The sequence below is a fragment of the Corylus avellana genome, chromosome 2 (assembly GCF_965113065.1).
Source record: "Corylus avellana chromosome 2, dhCorAvel1.hap1.2, whole genome shotgun sequence".
Taxonomy (NCBI): Eukaryota; Viridiplantae; Streptophyta; class Magnoliopsida; order Fagales; family Betulaceae; genus Corylus; species Corylus avellana.
In genome coordinates, this window is record NC_142491.1 from 1073292 (window position 1) to 1094211 (window position 20920).

Below are 20920 nucleotides of genomic sequence, written 5' to 3' on the forward strand. Positions count from 1 at the left end.
TTGATTTATCATCTGGTACTCTACTATCTTTGTTTATTTTATTTGATTCTTTGCATAATCATGTTTCTATACTTTATCCTTTCAATTTCTTTAGTCTCTTCAGTCCTTATTAAATCGTGAACAATCATTTTCTTAATATTTAGTGTAGGATGATTCTTGTGGGTGTCCGCTTTTGAGGGTTTTGTGAGAAGGAAGGGCTTGACTATGGGGTTGTTTGTGGGTGTTTGCTGTTGAGGTTTCTTGGGTGGGTCTGTTTTGGGTCTTTTGCTATTCAAGAAAAATCTCTTTCCTTTGATGAGTTTCAGGCCGAATTACTAAGATATGAAGCACTTCTTGAAACTCAAAATCAAGCAATACCTCCTGAGACTTGTACCTTCTGCTCTTTTCTCTTACAAGAGTCCCCAACTTAACCAATTTCAGATGTGGCCCCACCACTAACACATTTTTCATAGCGAGCTACAAATTCTTCTCAAAACTCAAAACACTTCTCAAGAAGAAAAACACGAAACATTTTTATAAATCTCTGTCAATCATCAATTTCATCAATTCCTGCCACAAGAGCATGCAAACTTGCATTGTAAATTCCTTTTTTACAGCAACTTGCTTTAGACTGTGACTCTTATTTTCTCTTAAAGGAAATGACATTATTTAAAATACTTGTCTGGTTTCTATTTCATTTGTGTGCTCTAGGAGCATTTTGATCCCATACTTCATTCCATCATTGCTTTATAAAATATAATATTCTACCACCCTTCTTTTTTTCTTTGTGTTATAATTATTTAATTGTTTTTAAGGAAGAAATACATGAGGCCTATTTTTTGGTAGGGCCTATATGTCGGGCAGTGTTTTACCAGATAATAAATTATGAAGAATAAAGAAATACTATGTATACACCCAAATAAAAATATATGTTTTAATAAGGAATCCATTGAAGGCTTTACATGAATTGAGATTTGGCCGTAGAAGCATCGAATTGTATCCGAGGAACAGAGGGATACAAAAAAGTAATAAGAGAGGCACCTATTTGTATTAGTCGTAGAATCGATATATTATTCTGATAAACGCAGCCAATCAATTGTCTCAAATGGTACCAGGTCCAATTCTTTCCAACTTTATAGGGACACCCAACTAATGGTGATTCTTTACTTTATGGGCAGTACACATACATATATACATATAAATGAATATTGATTATGTCTCTTTGTATTGTAGGCTAGAGTCCCTGGAGATACCGGGCTGCAAGGTGTGATTGAAAGTAGTGGGATATTATGTTTTGGTGGCAAATGCAGAGGAGTTGAAGTGGGTACTCGATGCTATTTGAGAAGACCCATTAGATTGTTTGTGGATCATTGCATGTGTGCTTATTTTTATGTTGGCTGTAGAAGAATATTCTCTGTAATATCATGAATGCACGTGTAAATGCTTCGTTGGACCGCTAGAAGAGTCTATCTGAAATTCCATGGTTCTTCTTCTTCAAAGAAATCTACCGTCAGTCTGAATTGCAAAGGTATCTTTTGCATCATATTTGTTATGCTATAAAGTTCATCTGCGTTAACTTCTTTTTTTAAAGAAAATGTGATGCTTTGGCTGTTTAATGAATTACAGGACATCTTCCTGAAACTGACAATGGGAATTTGATTCTGCTATGTAAATCATGTGTGGAGTGCTGACAAAATTCTCGAGCTAGCCTTGCTTAAACAGCTGATGCTAATGATGGGTACGCATTATTAGATTAGATTTCAAAGTAGTCATTATTAACTTTTTGGCTTATGTGTTGTTTATATTTATTATTATTTTTTTTTTTTATGTGAATTTTTGGTTCCCTCAGTGTGAAAAGGAATATGATGTTGACTGTTTGAAGGATCACAATATGTAAGACTAAGGGGTGAGGACTTTTTCTGTTATTTTTTGCAGTTCTGTTGCCACCAGAATTACTTTTCTATTTATTGGATCTGCAAATGTTAACAAGACTCATCCACCAGAAATTGCCAAAAGGGAAGTGGTTCTGTTTCGCAGAGAACAAAAGCTTCCGTAATCACTTCTGAATCCTGTAAGGAGGCTAACGTTCAATAAGATGGAGGGTTCTTAATTGGAAATTGACCTCTTCTTATGAAACTAGACTTTTTCCCATTTTCATAGTAAAAAACAAAATTGAAACTAGACAGTTGCTTTCAAATGTTGTTGCCTCCATGTGAGTGATTGTCAAATTTTTCCTGTCATATTTTGCAATTCTATTGCCACTAGAAATACTTTTTTGTTTATTTGAACTACAAATGGTAACAATATTTATCCATAACTATTGGTTGTTCACTTCAAAATTTTATAGTTGAAAAGAAAGCCATATATTCCATGTGATAACTAATAACTCAAAAAATTAAGTTGAATTTACTCTAAAAGATCCATGAATGGGTCTAGGAAACAGATGAAGCCTCATTTGCTATTTTTTAATGCATGCTTTTATTTGTGTCAAAAAGCATCTCGAGTTGATTGGAAACCAGCTTAGCACTTGCATGGTATGTTTAATTAGAATCTGCATTAGCACCACGATAAACTAAAAGTTATCTTTATTTGCATAAACTATTCATATGATCTGATGCACGTTTGTGTAGGTTTTCCATTTCAATCTACTATGCATGTGTTGTTAATTTCTTTGTTGATTCAGACGTTTAGCTATTTTCTCATGAATAGGTACTGAAAGTTTAGTGCGAACCTGTGCACCTTGTAAAAGTTCAGGGGAATTTTGGTTTCTTTTCTTTTGTTGGAAGTGCTTTGAATTACCATTCAGTACCTTTTTTCCTCAAAGCTTCTATAAGGGAAAAGGTAATCAGTGATAGAAAAATATTTCCTTGTGGCTACTGTGTGATCACTGTTAAGGTGACTGACTTGATTTATGGTAAAAAAATGGCAGTTTTCCTGATATCTAGCCGGCATTGAAGAAATTGGATGCACATGCTGTTTCTGATACCTTCAATTATCAAAATGTTGAAATGAGAAACTGAAGCCGGTTTTAGATGGTAACATTTTCTATTGACCAAGAGGTGCGGGTAATTTTTTTAATGGTTGTTCTTTTCATTATCAATAGTATATATATGTATGCATATTGATTATGTCCCTTGTACTGTAGGCCCCTAGAGAAACCAGGCTGCAAGGTGTGATTGAAAGTAGTTGGATATTGTGTTTTGGTGGCAAATAAACATTTACCAGCGTTGAGTAGGAGAACATTTTCTGTAACGTGTAAATGCTTTGGTGGACGGTTATAAGAGTGTCTGAAATTCAATGGTTGTTCCTCTTTAAAGAAATCTACTGCATCATTATGAAGTGCAGAGGTTTGTTTTGCTTCATGTTTGTTATCTTATAAAGTTCATTAGCATAAGTTCTTTTTTTCTTTTTTCTTTTTTAAAATAAAAAATAAAAATAAAGAAAATGTGACGTTTTGGCTGATTAATGAATTGCAGGAGGACATCTTCCTGAATAGGCTGAAACTAACAATGGGAATTTGATGCAACTGAGTACTGATATGTTGGATTTTCTTTTCTGAGTAGTGATATGCTGTGGGCAAAAATTGTTGGTCTCATCTTTTGTACTTGCTGCAACTGTGAGGTAAATTTGCTTTTTCTTGACATTGATTTTATTTGCATTTAGTTAGCATGTAAGCTACTCAGAATTAGAAACTCATGCTATTTGGGCATCATATATAAGTGTTTCAAATCATTTGGGTGGCTGGGGTCAAATTCTGTGGTGTTGGCTCCACGGAGGTACAGTCCTGCAATTGATGTCCAAAATCAATTGGCAAGACCTCCGTGGACCAGGTCCACCCAAAGTCTGGAAAGGAATTTCGAAATTTGACAAGAAATAGGTTGTCTTAGCTTTCCACTTTAGTTTCTTTCTTTATGCAATTGAAACTTAGACCCATCCAGTGATTACTCCTTGTTATATGTTTTGTGATTGACTAGTTTCTTGTGATAAAACTGTGGCTTGCTGCTATGTATCAAGAATTTTATTCTTTTGACTTTTATCCTAATTACATATATTGTTCCCTCAATGTGCAAAGGAATATATTGGCTGTCTGAAGGATCACCATTTGGTAGACCTTAGGGTGAGAATTTTCTTGTTATATTTTGTAGTTCTATTGCCACCCGAATTACTTTTTTATTTATTTGAACTACAAACATTAACAGAAGTGGTTTTGTTGCAACAAAATTCATTCTTTTTTGTAAAATTTTGTAGTTTGTTGAGATCAAAAGTTTCCAGACTCGTGCATTTCTGAATGTTTTAAGGAGGCTAACATTGATACAGGATGGTGAGTTCTTAATTGGAATTGGCCTCTTCATCATATGAAACTAGATAGTTGCTTTCAGAGTACGTTGCCATTTTTCATGTGACAGATTGTTAATTGCTATGTTAGTATACAAGTGACTTTCCATTACATGTAAAAAAATACAAATTTGAGTTCCATTATAGTAAGCATCTCTAAGATCAAATCATATGAAGTTAGTTTCAACAATGAGATAGCTCGTTACATCATTAATTGTGTAGGGTACAACATATGCAATTCTCACATAGTATCAATGCATTTTCATGCCTTGCGTGCTCAAAACTGTGATATTTTTACCAGATAATGTTTTACAATACATGTATTATTCTGATTATTATTCTTGATAATGCAGCCAGTTACCACTGAACTTTAGCTCAAATGATTACTTCCTCTCTTTAGAGGGTGAGGTCGTAAGTTCAAGCTCCACCGGGTGCATGTATAACCTTACCAATTGAAGAAAAGATGATGAATGTTCCATAATATTTGGGCAGGAAGTGGCAGAGCTCCCTCTAGTAGCAACAAATACTTATTATCAAGGACAGATAATTTTCATCCATGGACGGGGAGTTTCTTATTTCTATTTTGGATGGTGGCACCTATTCTAAATTGATATATGCTCCTAGTGTAGGATTACTTTCAGTCCTTGTTTACTTGCATTCGGAACCATGTGCTGCTAACGGCTGATGACGCTGAATCAACATGGACAGAATTTGGTTTATTAGACCAAGATGAGGTATATGTTTTTCCCACGTTCTTTTTGGGGTTTGGAAGATCAAAGAACTTGAGATTAATATGTACATTTTTTTTTTTTGGGTGTTGCAGCTTAATAAGTAGAAGAAACATTACCCTATGGTGATCTTTCGAGGAACAACAGTGCTGCAAGTGATCAATCTCTGCATGTTGAATTATTGGTGCAGCCCCAACTTGCAAATGGCCTCATGGTGGATCTTAAGTGAAGGAAGAAGGCGTCTGAAGGGGAAATGTTCGATTATGCAAGAGACAAATCTTGTGTGGTGTTTGCTTCACCTTGGGACGAACAATAATGTAGCTAAGCATAGGATAGGAGCTTCTGTGCGACCCTCGTGCGCCATTAGCACGAGCGAAGTCACGATAGTTTTTAATGAAGACTAGATTTATAACTTTACTTTCAATGTTGAATCCTAAATTCTATTTAATGAGCACAATAACGCCGGCTTCACCATCTATTTGTTATTGTTGTTCAGTTTGATGAATAAGAATACTTGAGAGAGAGTTTCTCTTTTTGTTTCCTATATTCATATTCTTGGCTTTATAAAAGGGTTGTTTCATCATCAAGGAGGCATCTGGATTAATATTTGTCTCTTTTATCTTAAAAATGAAGAACAGGTTGAGCACTTTTTTTCTTCGAGGCATGGTGCTGTGATCTCTAAATATGGTTCTGTCTATTTATAACATATGTTTCTCTCATTTTTTTATATATGTGGTTAAGTGACAACTTGAAAAAATTTGTAGATTTTATAATCAAATCAAAGCACAACCAATGCCTTAACAAGTCTTTGCCTGCTTTAAACAAATTAATAACAAAATTTGATTTGATTTGAGATTTTCTATCCCCTATAAGCAAATAGGGTTGTTGTGATTGATGTATATAAGTGTTTCAAATCATTTGGGTGGATGGGGTCAAATTATGTGGTGTTGGCTCCACAGAGGTCCTACAATTGATGTCCAAAATCAAGGTCTTACAATTGATGTCCAAAATCAATTGTTACTAGTTTTCTATATAGGCATGATTCTGTTGGCAAGGCCTCTGTGGACCAGGTCCACCCAAAGTCTGGAAAGGAATTTCGAAATTTGACAAGAAATAGGTTGTCTTAGCTTTCCACTTTAGCTTCTTTCTTAATGTAATTGAAATTTAACAAGAATATTCCAGAGCGAATTCTTCGTTTGTCTTTCATATATTCCTATTATAGGGTTTATAAAGAAGTTGTTTGATTTAGTGTTCGCACTTCGCAGATTCAGCTTCTCACACGCCACGTTGAAGCCTACTGACTATGGCCTCGTCAAGACGACCTTCAATGCCGTTTGGATGAATTAGTGCTGCAACAACATTTTTACTTCAAAAATTCACGCCAACTCATTCTCTAACACATCAAAATTTCTTATTTTACTCCACACAACTTCTACCAACCAAGCATGCACACTAGAAAGCAATTTTTAAAATTGTAATCTCAAACGGACCCTTAAGCATTAAAGATTAAGTTAGTTCGTGTTATATTCAGTGCAATCGATGGAATAATCATTTAATTAATATCCTTAATTATAAGGACTTCAATAATTTTATACTTTTACGCGTAAAATCACCCAAAAACTCACAAACACAACACGTTAGAATTGCTTGCATATGACATTAGATATATAATTGGTTTCCACGTGCACATTAATTAATGCACAATTATTTACTCATTTTTTTAAGACTTAGCCGAGGAAATTAACTCAATCAGATAACCTGTCTAGATCTATGTCTATTAATTCATATTGTAAGCAAGAAGATGCTGATATTAGGTGAGAAATTAGGTAATTATGGATCATATTATAATCAACAAGATGCTCGTGTTAGGTCATGAGACTCTGATAATGATGATATTAATTAATATTATAATAAAGAATATGCTTATATGAAGATTCTGATTAGCTACACTTGCACATTAAAGCACAATTATTTACTCGTTTTTTCAAGAGTTAGCCGAGGAAATTGGCTCAATCAGATAACCTGTCTATGTCAATGCATATTGTAAGCAAGAAGATGGTGGTATTAGGTGCGAAATTATAATCAAGATTCAAGATTTGCTCTCATTATCAAATTTATTTATGTTTTTTGTACGATCAATATAACTCTTTTATTAGATGATTAATATAACTCTAACCAATCTGAAGCTGAGCATTAGTTTGAGACAAAAATCAGTATGAGCTTTTACTAGAAAGACGTAAATGGTTTTGTTGATATGTTGTTTGTTTCGCTATTTGACATTATTTGAGATGGATGATCATAATACACTTCCTCTGTTTTTCTAACAAGACTTTTGTAATGTAAATATCTCTATGGGGGTTCCAAACATGTTTTTTCATGTTTGTGGGTGCCAAATTTTTTTTTTCGATTCCAATTAGACCGGTAGATCCAAGAGTTCCAAAATTATTTTTCTGCTTTGTAATATATATATCACCATTTGTTATTAAAATTTTAGTTAATAAAAAAGGGTAAATATTAGACAGTTCATTCCACATTGATAATAATTATAAGAGAAATAATAGGGGTACTAAATTTTTATTATTAAGAGGGCCATGAACATCCTTATTATGGCATGGGCTACTTTATAAAAAAAAAAAGAAGCTAAATTTAAGGAGAAAATTTTAATTTATCAAATTTAGAGAACCACTTTATATCAAAACTATAAGACCATGTTGATAATTTGAAGTTTAATAGAAAATATTTATAAAATGTTAGGAGCCAATGATCGGTCACACAGGGTAGATGGCAAAAAAGTCGACCGTATTGCATGGGATGGTAGATGGCACATTCTAAAGAGAAGTCAAGTTTTTTAAGTCCACTTCTTCCTTGTTAAAGCAAAAAGCAGCTTCTTCTCTGTTTTTGCTCTGCTACTTGCATTCCCCTTCCTTCATTTCCTTTGATTTCCAAACTAGAAAACATGGCTGAGATTGCAACCATTTTTATCTCTCCCTTCCTCCAAGCTTTTTTCGAAAAAATGGCATCTGGTGACTTCGTTGAGTTCTTTCGGCATCGAAAACTCTCCGAAGGACTCCTCAAGAAGTTGGAGACATCATTCATGACCTTCGTTGCAGTGCTTGAAGACGCTGAAGAAATGCAAGTTACAAAGCCTGTTGTGAAAAAGTGGCTTGATGAGCTGAAAGATGCGGTCTATGATGCAGAGCACGTCTTGGATGAGATTGCTACTCAAGCCTTGCGAAGCGAGTTGGATGCTCAATTTCAAACCACTGCAAGCAAGGTACGAAAGTCTATCTCTGCTTTTCGTAATTCTTTTGTCCAACAAATAGAGCCAAAGATAAAAGAGATACTTGGCAGACTAGAATCTCTAGCACAACAAAAGGATCTTATAGGTCTTAAAGAGGGTTTTGGAGGGAAATCATCTGAAAGATTGCCCACAACTTCTTTGGTTGAAGAATCTGATATTTGTGGTAGGGATGTTGACAAGGAGGCAATTATTAAAATGATACTCTCAGATGATGCACGTGGCAATGAGATGAGTGTGATTGCTATAATCGGCATGGGAGGGATGGGCAAGACCACCCTTGCTCAGTTTGTATACAATGACAATAGGGTGAAGAAGCACTTTAATAACCTTGATGCATGGGTTTGTGTTTCTGAAGAATTTGACGTGTTCAAGATAACGAAAACAATTCTGGAGGCAGTAACTTCATCAACTTGTGATATTAAGGATGATCTAAATCAACTTCAACTTAGGCTAAGGGAGTGTCTAACGGGAAAGAAGTTTCTACTTGTTTTAGATAATGTTTGGAATGAAAGTCATGTTCAATGGGAGGCATTGTGTAAACCCTTCAAATATGGGGCACAAGGAAGTAAGGTCCTCGTAACAACACGTAATAATAGTGTTGTATCAGTTGCTAGAGCTCTATCTCATCGTCTAATGGAGTTACCAGAAGAAGATTGCTGGTCACTATTTGCAAAACATGCATTCCATGATGGTAACTCTAATGCACATGGAGAGTTGGAAGTAATAGGTAGAAAAATCATTGAAAAGTGCGGAGGCCTTCCATTAGCGGTCAAGACAATTGGTGCTTTATTAGGATCTAAACCAGATGTTAATGAATGGGACAAGATATTAAAGAGTGAATTATGGGATTTGCCAATTGATGAGATGGGTATTCTTCCAGCTCTAAGGTTAAGCTACAAATATCTCTCTTCACCTCTAAAGCAATGCTTTGCTTATTGTTCAATATTCTCAAAAGATTATGCTTTCAAAAAAGATCAATTAATCTTGTTATGGATGGCGGAAGGTTACATATATCAACCCAAAAACAGAACAATGGAAGAAGTTGGTAATGAGTATTTCCTCACTCTAGAATCAAGATCATTATTCCAAAAATCAAGTGACGACAAGTCATGTTTTGTAATGCATGATCTTGTGAGTGATTTAGCAAAATCTATATCTGGACAATTTATTTCAAGGTTGGAGGATGATTGTTCTCACGAGATAGTAAACAATACTCGCCATTTGTCCTATTTTTTCAAACAAAATTTTCATAGCTTAAAGAAGTTTGAGACCCTTCACAAAGCTAAGAGGTTGCGCACTTTCCTACATTTAGATATGTCAGGTTATGCTTGGCCCGGGTACTACTTGAGTAAAAAAGTAGCACATGATTTACTACCGACACTAAGATGCTTACGGCTGCTTTCTTTGTCCAAGTATGAGAACATTACTGAATTGCCAAAGTCAATTGGCAAACTTAAACACCTACGTTACTTGGATCTCTCTTTCACTCAAGTTCAAAGACTACCTGATTCTATATGTCAATTGTGCAATTTGCAAACATTGAGATTGTCACATTGTAGAAAGCTTGTTGTGTTGCCAAGAGATATGTGCAAACTCATTAGTTTACGTCATCTTGATATTACCGAAACTGGCATAAAAGAGATGCCAATATGTTTGGGTAGATTACAATGCCTCCAGACGTTAACTAAATTTATCGTCGGCAAAGGTAGTGGGACTTGTATTGGAGAGTTACGACATTTAATAAATCTTAAGGGATCGCTTTCTATATTGGAGCTCCAAAATGTTGAATCTCCTACTGATGCTTTGAATGCAAGCTTGAGGGATAAAAAGTACCTCCAAGAATTGGCATTGGAATGGAATGTTGATAGTGATTTCTCAGAAGAAAGTCAAATAAGTGTACTTGATAGTCTCCAGCCCCATACAAGCTTGAAAAGCCTCACTATTAGATACTACCGTGGTAAAAGTTTTTCAGATTGGGTAGGGCATCCTTCATTCTCTAATGTAGCATCTCTTGTGCTACAAAATTGTACGTATTGCAACAATTTGCCACCCCTTGGGCAGCTACACTCTCTGCAGAACCTCTATATTGTTGGGTTTGATGAAGTTGTTACAGTGGGTCGTGAGTTTTTTGGTAGCGGTTCTTCCTCATCTAAGTCATTTGGTGCCCTCAAAGTTCTTAGGTTCAAGGATATGGCGAAGTGGGAGGAATGGATTTCTTTTGGTGACGAAAATGAGGGTGTAGGTTTTCCTCAACTTGAAGAGCTTTATATTATCAACTGCCCTAAACTCACAAGAGGGTTGCCTGTCCATCTTCCTTCTTTAGCCATACTTGAAATTGCTAATTGTCAGCAACTGGTGGCTCCACTCCCAAGGACTCCTGCTATACGTAATTTGAGGTTGGATGATTGTAATGGGGTTTTGTTAAATGAATGGCCACCAGGAATGCAGAAGCTCGAAATTGGAAGATTTGATGCACTAGAGTTTCTACCCAAGGGAATGATAGACTCCAATGGCGGTCTTCAAGAGTTGGTGATCAGTAACTGTTCCTCACTTGTGTCCCTTCCTAAGGATGGTCTTCCCTCTACATTAAAAACCCTTGTGATTAAATATTGTAAGAAGTTAGAGCTCCCAACAAACCTGGACTATTCATCCCTTGGAAAACTGTCGTTGTGGAATTGTGATTCTGTGAAGTCCTTTCCATTAGATTTATTCCCAAATCTTTATCACATCGAAATCGAATCGTGTAGCAATTTGGAATCTCTTACGGTTCCAGAAAATTATGAACATGATTTAGTCACTACGGGGATTGATATCCAGTCTTGCCCAAATTTTGTTTCTTTTCCAAAAGGAGGACTGCGTGCCCCCAACCTTACAAGATTTGTGGTCAACCATTGTGGCAGTTTGAGATCACTTCCTGACAAAATGCATATACTCCTTCCGTCTCTTGAGGTTTTGTATATATGGCTTTGTCCAGAAGTTGAGTCGTTTCCTGAAGGGGGGTTGCCTTCCAATTTGAAATCAATTTGGATAAGTGAATGTGAGAAACTCATTGCAAGTCGGATGGAATGGGGTTTGCAGAACCTCCCCTTTCTTACAGAAATTATAATCAGTGGCAATTCTGAAGATGTGGAGTCCTTCCCAGAGGAGCAGTTGTTGCCCACTAGTCTGACCTTCCTTGATATACGGTACTTTCCAAATTTGAAATCTTTGGACAAGAAAGGGCTTCAACACCTCAATGCTCTTGAAGAATTGAGTATCTGGAACTGCCCTAAGCTCAATTGTATGCCGGAACAGGGGCTACCTCGCTCCCTTTCTATTCTAAAAATCAGAGAATGTCCTTTGTTGAAGAAAAAATGGCAAAGTAAAAAAGGAAAAGAATGGCGCAAGATTGCTCATGTCGAACACATACGGATTGATGGCGAATGGATTGAATAAGCGAAAAGTCTGTCTAGCAGGAGTCCCCATATTTCGGTATGTGTAATTTTCAATCACCTAATTTATCTTATATGATTTACCCTCTCTGTTTTAATCTGCTTTTAGTTGCTATCTTTGATAAAAAAAAAAAAAGAATGCTCCACCCACTTTCAACGATATATACCCAATTATTCTGCATATTTATTTGATGACTAACATGTTAGTTGATTTTTAGTGAACAACTTCTCGGTTTGCTCTGTTTTTTTTTTTTTTGGTTGCTCATACATAATCAAACCCTTAATAATTAAGTATTTCCTAATCTGATTTAAAGCAGAAACCGACTACTTCCATTTTTGCATCCCTTAACCCTTATAACTTCAAATCCATTTCCCCTAAACTTTGGTACCGACCATGTCGCCCGAGATTTTTCCGGTGACTCCTTTGGTCTCTGACGCAGAGGTGGTGCCTTCTTCGGACTCTGGGTCGCCGATGGAACTTTCCATTGAGGTTACTGAGGTTTCGGTGGTTGCTGTGGGTGTGGCCTTGGAGTTGCCGTCTGGGGTTCCTTCTGTGGGTGCGGCTGTGTCTACGCCGGTGATTTCTTTACCGGAGTGGTCTGGGTTGGGTTCTGGGTCTACGCATCCGGTGGTGACTGTAGCTGCAAAGCCGGTGTCTTCTCCGGTGATCCCTACATCACCTGAGATTCTTCCTGTGTTGGCTCCGACGCGGCTTGCTGATCCTGCCAGGGCTGATCAGTTCTCCCCTCGGGTCATGGACAGGCAGGATTCTTCTTCTCCTTGTTCGCAGGGGTCTGTTTTGGCTATTCTCGGGTCTAATAAAGCATTTGGGCAGTCCTTGGAGGTTTGCAACTCTGACGCCATATCTTTGGAAGATGGTCTGACCAAACCTCAGGCTTGGTTGCTTGGATGGCTGAGGGAAAGAGCGCAGCACGATATGAAGGCTTTGGCGATGTTGAAGAATATTGAAGAGCAAACACGTCGGGCAAATAAGGCTGCACTCCCCCCCGGATGGCACTGAGGAGTTGGCAAAGGATGCAGGAGGTGATGCGGGACTTAGAAGGGAGGAGACCTCGGACGAAGGGCAAGAGAGAGCTGAAACCTAGAGAGCTCCATTAACTATGGTATAGCTAGTGGGCCGGGAAAGAAGGGTAAGTGTCACAGCCGTGACATGGCTGTCATGGTGGCAGCTTGGGTTTGCCAAACACCCTTGCTGGCCACCATGCCCTGGCATGAGGGAGGCATGCTTTGGGCTAAGATGAAGGTTGGATTTGTTCCAGCCCTGCTGATTGTTTGGTTGGGCGATGGCCCATGCATTGTCAAGGTGCTTGGGCATGCTACTGATGGCCCAAGAGTTGCTGTGGGGCGCATGGGTGCTGGGATGGCTTGTATGAGTGGGCTGGGCGTGGCCCAGGCCCTTTGTATGCTTGTCTGTCTGACCATGGTGCTGGGTGCTGCTGAGAGGGGCCACATGGCGCCCAAGATACCCTTGAGAAATGCTGGAGAAATGCCTGCAGGCAGTGGCCACGTGGTGGCACTGCCCTGTCCAAGTTATGGTGCTGTTTGACTAAGGCATGGTGTGGCTTGCTGCACCAGCCACATGGCACCCCTGCCTTGCCTTGCTGGAGAGAACCTGCTATGCCATGGTTCAATGATGACCTTGCAGTGGAGCTGGGATGCTAGAACAAGCTTGAGTGTGGCAGTGGGCTTGTGTGGGGCGCTGGCCAAGCCCATTGCCTGATGATGGCCTGCTACAGTGGGCAGCATGGTGTTCTACCATGCTTGCAAGTGTGCCTGCAAGGGCTGCCTTGGGGCAGCAAGCAAAGCAAGGGCAGTGGGCGAATTCAAATGGACCAGGGAGCACGATCCAGGTGGCAGGTTGCTGCTGGAAGTGACCTTGTTGCACCATGCTGTGGGCTGCAGCCAGGTGGCAGCCCACAGCAGCAAAGCTCTCCCTCCTGGTGGCTATAAGAGGGCTGCTGGGGCTCTCATTCTAGGGAGCTGGAAGCTACATTGTGAAGGAGTCTTGTGAGGGAGCTGCTGTGAGGAAACATGAGTGCATGTGATTTCCTATTGTAAGCCTTGGTGGCTGAGTTCATATTGTGGCTAAGGGTTCCATTGTGTTGTAAGGGCCCTGGTCATTGTCTTTGTACATTCGGTTTGGTTGAGTGTAAAAGTTGGGAGGTGTTGCTCCTGTAAAATTCTGTTGTGTTGTGATTACCCTTCCCTAACCTCTGTTGGTGTGTTGGCTGCCTTGGCACTGCTTGGTGCTTTGCTAAGGGCCATCACGTGGCTTGTTTGGTGCGAAAAATTTGCCCCGTGACAATTGGTATCAGAGCACGGTTGGGGTCATGGCAGGTGGCTCTACACAAGACTTGCGGGAAAGAGTAGCCAGGCTTGAAGCCTTGCTAGGGGTTCCTGCGGAGGAGTCCTCCTCCACTACTATTATGGAGCAGTTGGCTGCTGCTCAGAAGTCTATCTCAGACTTGCAGTCGTCCCTTGATGCCCATAGTGCAAGGGCCTTGCAACGGTTGGAAGAAAGAGCTGAGGAGCAAGCTGACCTTGCAGCTCACCGGTTTGAAGGTATGGGTGAAGAGATCGAGTCCATGCAAGATGATATCAAAGGGTTTTCAGCCCGCTTTGATGCTGAGTTAGACATTCTCAAGAGGGCTATCCGTGGCTTACCTACTGGTGGGGAGGCCACGGCCAAGCTGAAGGTTCCAGAACCTAAGCCCTTTGGGGGTGCTAGAAGTGCTAAGGAGTTGGAAAACTTCCTATGGGATATGGAGCAGTATTTTCGGGCTGCTCGTATTCCAGAAACAGAACGTGTCACCATCACCACCATGTATCTGGATGGCGATGCAAAGCTATGGTGGCGTACCAGGGAAGATGATGATTCTGGTAGGCCAAAGATCACAAACTGGGAAGCACTTCGAAAGGAGCTGAGAGATCAGTTTCTTCCTTGCAACACTGCATGGGTTGCAAGGGACTCCCTCAAGAAGTTGAAACACACAACCTCAGTAAGGGAGTATGTGAAACAGTTTAGTTCTTTGATGCTGGATATCAGAGACATGTCGGAGGCCGACAAACTATACAATTTCACATCAGGATTACAAGTGTGGGCTCAACTTGAGCTAAGAAGGCAGGGGGTACGTGACCTCCCATCTGCCATGGCTGCTGCTGATGCCTTGGTTGATTTTCGACAGAGCAAAGAAGATGGGGAGAAACCTAAACCTAAGTCGAAAGACAAGGGTAAGAAGAAGATGGGCAATGAGAAGCCCAAGTTCAAGGGGAAAACCGAGAAGGGCAAGGGCAGGGTTGTTGACAAACCGCAGCCCAACAAGAACAATCTTGGTTGCTTCATATGCAATGGTCCCCATAGGGCAAGGGATTGCCCAAAGAAGGAGAAGCTGAATGCTCTAGTCACAGAGGAAGGTCCAGAAGCTGGGGGTGGGGAATTTCAAGCTCGAATGAACCCCCTCCAGATGCGGTTGAATGCTCTAAAGGCAGAACCATCTACTGTGCTAATGTATGTTCCTGTGGAGGCCAACTCCTCAAAGTCCATGGCCATGCTAGACACAGGGGCTACACACAACTTCGTGGCAGCACGCATGATAACTAGGTTGGGGCTAAAGCTGAGCAAGTGCCCAAGCAAGCTGAAGGCAGTGAACTCAGAAGCCCAGCCAGTGGTGGGTATTGCTCATGCAGTCTCCTTGAAGGTCGGAGAGTGGACAGGAGAGGTAAACTTTCTTGTGGTTCCCTTGGATGATTTTGATATTATTCTTGGAAATGAGTTCTTTGTGCTGGCTGAGGCAGCACCCATGCCCTTTTTGAGGGGAATGTTGATCATGGACAAGGCACACCCTTGCTATGTGAAGGCCATTAAGGAGGCACCACCTCCCCATGACAGTAGTAAGGATGGTGCCCTCTCAGCCATGCAACTCAAACATGGCCTGAGAAGAGGAGATGTTACTTACTTGGCTGCTTTGAGAGAAGTCAAGGAGGAGTCGTGTGTGGATGCACCAGAACAGGTGCTGAGTTTGTTGGAAGAGTTTGAGGATGTCATGCCTCCTGAGTTGCCCAAAACTCTTCCTCCTAGACGAAATGTTGACCATAGAATTGAGTTGCTGCCTGGTTCAACACCACCTGCTCGTGCACCATACAGAATGTCGCCAAAAGAGTTGGCAGAATTGCAGAGGCAGCTTACTGAGTTGCTGGAAACAGGTTTCATCCAGCCCTCCAAAGCTCCCTATGGTGCCCCAGTGCTCTTCCAAAAGAAGAAGGATGGATCGCTTCGAATGTGTGTGGATTATAGGGCTTTGAACAAGGTTACAGTGAAGAACAAATACCCTGTGCCCCTTATCCAAGACCTCTTCGATCGATTGAGCAGGGCATCCTACTACACCAAGCTGGACTTGCGTTCTGGTTATTGGCAAGTGAGAATTGCAGAGGGGGATGAGCCCAAGACAACCTGTGTAACTCGGTATGGCTCTTTTGAATTTCTTGTGATGCCTTTTGGCCTCACCAATGCCCCTGCTACCTTTTGCAACCTTATGAATGATGTCTTTTATGATTACATAGATAAGTTTGTGGTTGTCTATCTTGATGACATTGTGGTATACAGTGAGTCTTTTGTTAATCATTTAAGCCATCTAAGGTTGGTTCTAACTCGGTTGAGGGAGAACTCTCTTTATGTAAAGAAAGAGAAGTGTGAGTTTGCTCGCAGGGAGATTTTGTTCCTAGGCCACAAAATCAGTGCAGGGAAGATATTAATGGATGAAGGCAAGGTGAAGGCCATCCAAGACTGGTCACCACCCAAGACAGTGTCGGGATTGCGCTCGTTCCTTGGGCTGGCCAACTATTACAGAAAGTTCATTGCTGCCTATTCAAAGAAGGCAGCTCCCCTCACTGACCTACTGAAGAAAGATAGGCAGTGGCGTTGGACAGATCAATGCCAGGCCGCCTTCGACAAGTTGAAAGCTGCTGTTGCAAGTGAACCTGTCCTGCACCTGCCTGACTTTGAACTACCATTCGAAGTACACACTGATGCCTCAGATAGAGCCATTGGGGGTGTGTTGGTGCAAGAAGGGCATCCAGTTGCCTATGAGAGCAGAAAGTTGAAGGAGGCTGAGCAGAGGTATTCTGCCCATGAGAAAGAAATGCTGGCTGTTGTTCATTGTTTGCTAGTATGGAGAGTATACTTGCTGGGAACCAAGTTTGTGGTTCGCACCGACAATGCTGCCAACACTTTCTTTCAAACTCAAAAGAAGTTGTCAGCAAAGCAGGCTCGATGGCAGGAGTTTTTACAAGAGTATGACTTTGTGTGGGTGCACAAACCTGGCAAACACAACCAGGTTGCTGATGCATTGAGCCGCAAGCATGCTGATGAGGTAGTTGCTGCTTTGTCCAGAATTGAGTCCAACTTCTTGGACAGAATCAAGGAGGCAGCAAAGACTGATAATGCTTATCTGAAGCTAGCAGAATCAGTCAAGCAAGGTATCGTTCGTCGGTATTGGCTGGAAGATGGCTTGTTGTATGCCAAAGGCCATCGATTATATGTCCCTGCTGGTGCCATACGACGTGAGCTATTGAAGGAGTCTCATGACTCCAAATGGGCTGGACATCCTGGGAGGGAAAGGATGTTTGCCCTTCTGTCCAGAGCTTATTACTGGCCTCGCCTAGGGGAAGAAGTGGAGCTGTATGTGAAGACTTGTCTGGTGTGCCAACAGGACAAGGGGGAGCAGAGGAGGGAAGCTGGCCTGCTGCAACCTCTCCCTGTTCCAGACAGGCCTTGGGCCTCAGTTTCCATGGATTTCGTTGGAGGTTTCCCTGCTGTGGAAGGGATGAATGCTGTGATGGTGGTTGTGGACAGATTCTCAAAGTATGCAGTCTTTATTGCAGTGCCAGGAAGTTGCCCTGCTGAGTTGGCTGCCAAGCTATTCTTTGCCCAAGTAGTGAAGATCTTTGGGCTGCCTGAAGACATTGTGAGTGATAGAGATCCTAGGTTTACTGGGCGGTTTTGGACTGCCTTGTTCAACATGATGGGGTCAGAATTGAAGTTCTCTACTGGCTATCACCCTCAAACAGATGGGCAGACAGAAAGGGTCAATGCTTTGCTTGAAGACTACTTGAGGCATTATGCTTCAACAAACCAGAAAAATTGGTTGGAATTGTTGGAAGTTGCCCAGTTTGCATACAACTTGAACAAGTCCTCTGCAACTGGGATGAGTCCATCTGAGCTGGTTTTTGGCCATCAACCCTTGGCCCCTCATGAAGTTGCAGCACAGAAAACAGGAGGAAGATGTCCTGCTGCCTTCAGATTTGTTAGAGAAAGGCAAGAGTTGCTGGAACATGCCAAGGACAGTTTGGCCAAAGCTCAGAAACGTATGAAGAAGTTTGCCGATGAGAAGCGGCGACACTTGGAGTTTTCTGTTGGGGACAAGGTGATGCTAAAGCTACCCCACAAAATTCTGAGGAAATTTCGAAGGGGAGTGATCCACAAGGGGCTGATGCCCAAGTATGATGGTCCCTTTGAAGTGGTAAAAAGAGTAGGCAATGTTGCCTATCGATTGAAGCTGCCTGAAAGATTGAAGGTGCATCCCACCTTCCATGTGAGTCTCCTCAAGCCATACCATGAAGATGTTGAGGAGCCAAGCCGTGGTAAACCAAGAAGAGCACCACCCAATGTTCAGAAAGAGTTTGAACAGAAAGTGGAGAAAATTTTGGACCACAAGAGGGAGGGCCAACACAAGAAGAATTGGAGAACATTTTATCTGGTTCAGTGGAGAGGCTCACCCATCTCAGAGGCAACATGGGAAAGGGACACCACCCTATGGCAGTTTGAGGACAAGGTCCTGGAGTATCTAGCCACCCAGTCGACGAGGGCGTCGACTTCATCTGGTGGGGGTGGTTTGTCACAGCCGTGACATGGCTGTCATGGTGGCAACTTGGGTTTGCCAAACACCCTTGCTGGCCACCATGCCCTGGCATGAGGGAGGCATGCTTTGGGCTAAGATGAAGGTTGGATTTGTTCCAGCCCTGCTGATTGTTTGGTTGGGCGATGGCCCATGCATTGTCAAGGTGCTTGGGCATGCTACTGATGGCCCAAGAGTTGCTGTGGGGCGCATGGGTGCTGGGATGGCTTGTATGAGTGGGCTGGGCGTGGCCCAGGCCCTTTGTATGCTTGTCTGTCTGACCATGGTGCTGGGTGCTGCTGAGAGGGGCCACATGGCGCCCAAGATACCCTTGAGAAATGCTGGAGAAATGCCTGCAGGCAGTGGCCACGTGGTGGCACTGCCCTGTCCAAGTTATGGTGCTGTTTGACTAAGGCATGGTGTGGCTTGCTGCACCAGCCACATGGCACCCCTGCCTTGCCTTGCTGGAGAGAACCTGCTATGCCATGGTTCAATGATGACCTTGCAGTGGAGCTGGGATGCTAGAACAAGCTTGAGTGTGGCAGTGGGCTTGTGTGGGGCGCTGGCCAAGCCCATTGCCTGATGATGGCCTGCTACAGTGGGCAGCATGGTGTTCTACCATGCTTGCAAGTGTGCCTGCAAGGGCTGCCTTGGGGCAGCAAGCAAAGCAAGGGCAGTGGGCGAATTCAAATGGACCAGGGAGCACGATCCAGGTGGCAGGTTGCTGCTGGAAGTGACCTTGTTGCACCATGCTGTGGGCTGCAGCCAGGTGGCAGCCCACAGCAGCAAAGCTCTCCCTCCTAGTGGCTATAAGAGGGCTGCTGGGGCTCTCATTCTAGGGAGCTGGAAGCTACATTGTGAAGGAGTCTTGTGAGGGAGCTGCTGTGAGGAAACATGAGTGCATGTGATTTCCTATTGTAAGCCTTGGTGGCTGAGTTCATATTGTGGCTAAGGGTTCCATTGTGTTGTAAGGGCCCTGGTCATTGTCTTTGTACATTCGGTTTGGTTGAGTGTAAAAGTTGGGAGGTGTTGCTCCTGTAAAATTCTGTTGTGTTGTGATTACCCTTCCCTAACCTCTGTTGGTGTGTTGGCTGCCTTGGCACTGCTTGGTGCTTTGCTAAGGGCCATCACGTGGCTTGTTTGGTGCGAAAAATTTGCCCCGTGACAGTAAGACTATTGGGATGTAGGCCTACGTGTAGGATGATTCTTGTGGGTGTCCGCTTTTGAGGGTTTTGTGAGAAGGGCTTGACTATGGGGTTGTTTGTGGGTGTTTGCTGTTGAGGTTTCTTGGTTGGGTCCTTTTTGGGTCTTTTGTGGCTGCTCCTTGTGAGCCTGGGTCTCTTGTGGGTGCTCCTTGACGCTCTCCTTTTTATACTTGTAATAGGGTTGTGCCCCTTTGTGCTTTTGATATACAACATTACTTATTAAAAAAAATATGTTGTGTGGTTGTCCTGTGTTCGCGAAGTTGATAACTATTGGTGAACAACTTAAAAATTATGTACTTGAAAAGAAAGTCATATATATTCCATGTGATATCTAATAATAACTCAAATTAAGTTGATTTTACTTTAAACGATCCATGAATGGGTACTTGGAAACAGACAAAGCCTAATTTGCTATTTTTAATGTCATGCTTTTTTTTTTTTTTTTTGTGTCAAAAAGCAACTCTAGCTGATTAGAAACCAGCTTAGCTGTTGCATGAAATGTTTAATTGGAATCTGCATTAGCTCTATGATAAACTAACTTATCTCTAAATCAATCATATCATCTGATGCACATTTGTGTAGGTTTTCCATTTCAATCTATTATGCATGTGTTGTTATTTCTTTGTTGATTCAGACATTTACATATTTATCTTTGTTATGCTTGTGTTGTTATTTCTCATGAATAGGTACTGAAAGTTTCATTGGGAACCTATGGACCTTGTAAAAGGGTTGTACGAAATCAACAAAACGGGGAAATTTTGGTTTCTTTTTCTTTTCTTGGAAGTGTAGGCTTTGAATTATCATTCAGTACCTTTTCTCCTCAAAGCAGCTATAAGGGAAAAGGTAATCAATGATAGAAAATGATTTTCATGTGGCTACTGCTTGATCATTGTTAAGCTGACTCACTTGATTTATGGTAAAAAATGGCAGTTTTCCTTATATCTAGTAGGGCTGTTAAGTGAGCGAAGCGTCTCGCGAGCAAGTTCGGGCTCGGCTCGCATAAGCTCGGCTCGTGCTCGACTCGAAT

The 20920-nt window shown here is 41.5% G+C and overlaps 2 protein-coding genes across 3 annotated transcripts in view; both read left to right on the forward strand.

The window, feature by feature from the left end:
- The window catches only part of LOC132174266 (putative disease resistance RPP13-like protein 1), a 52709-nt gene that overhangs the window by 4942 nt on the left and 26847 nt on the right, over nucleotides 1-20920 (forward strand). The window lies entirely within an intron of this gene.
- Nucleotides 7958-12297, forward strand: LOC132182620 (putative disease resistance RPP13-like protein 1). Of its 2 annotated transcripts, XM_088513894.1 has the most exons (3): nucleotides 7958-10915; nucleotides 10967-11814; nucleotides 12215-12297. In XM_088513894.1, the coding sequence occupies exons 1-2, from the start codon at nucleotides 7999-8001 to the stop codon at nucleotides 11776-11778; spliced, it is 3729 nt and encodes a 1242-aa protein (XP_088370020.1). In that variant the 5' UTR covers nucleotides 7958-7998; the 3' UTR covers nucleotides 11779-11814; nucleotides 12215-12297. The 2 variants fall into 2 exon arrangements, with proteins under 2 accessions (XP_088370020.1, XP_088370018.1); XM_088513892.1 differs by having other exon boundaries at nucleotides 7958-11814.

What these genes read in the sequence shown, in the direction of transcription:
- LOC132182620 (XM_088513892.1), top strand. Translation starts at nt 7,999, where the DNA reads ATGGCTGAGATTGCAACCATTTTTATCTCTCCCTTCCTCCAAGCTTTT.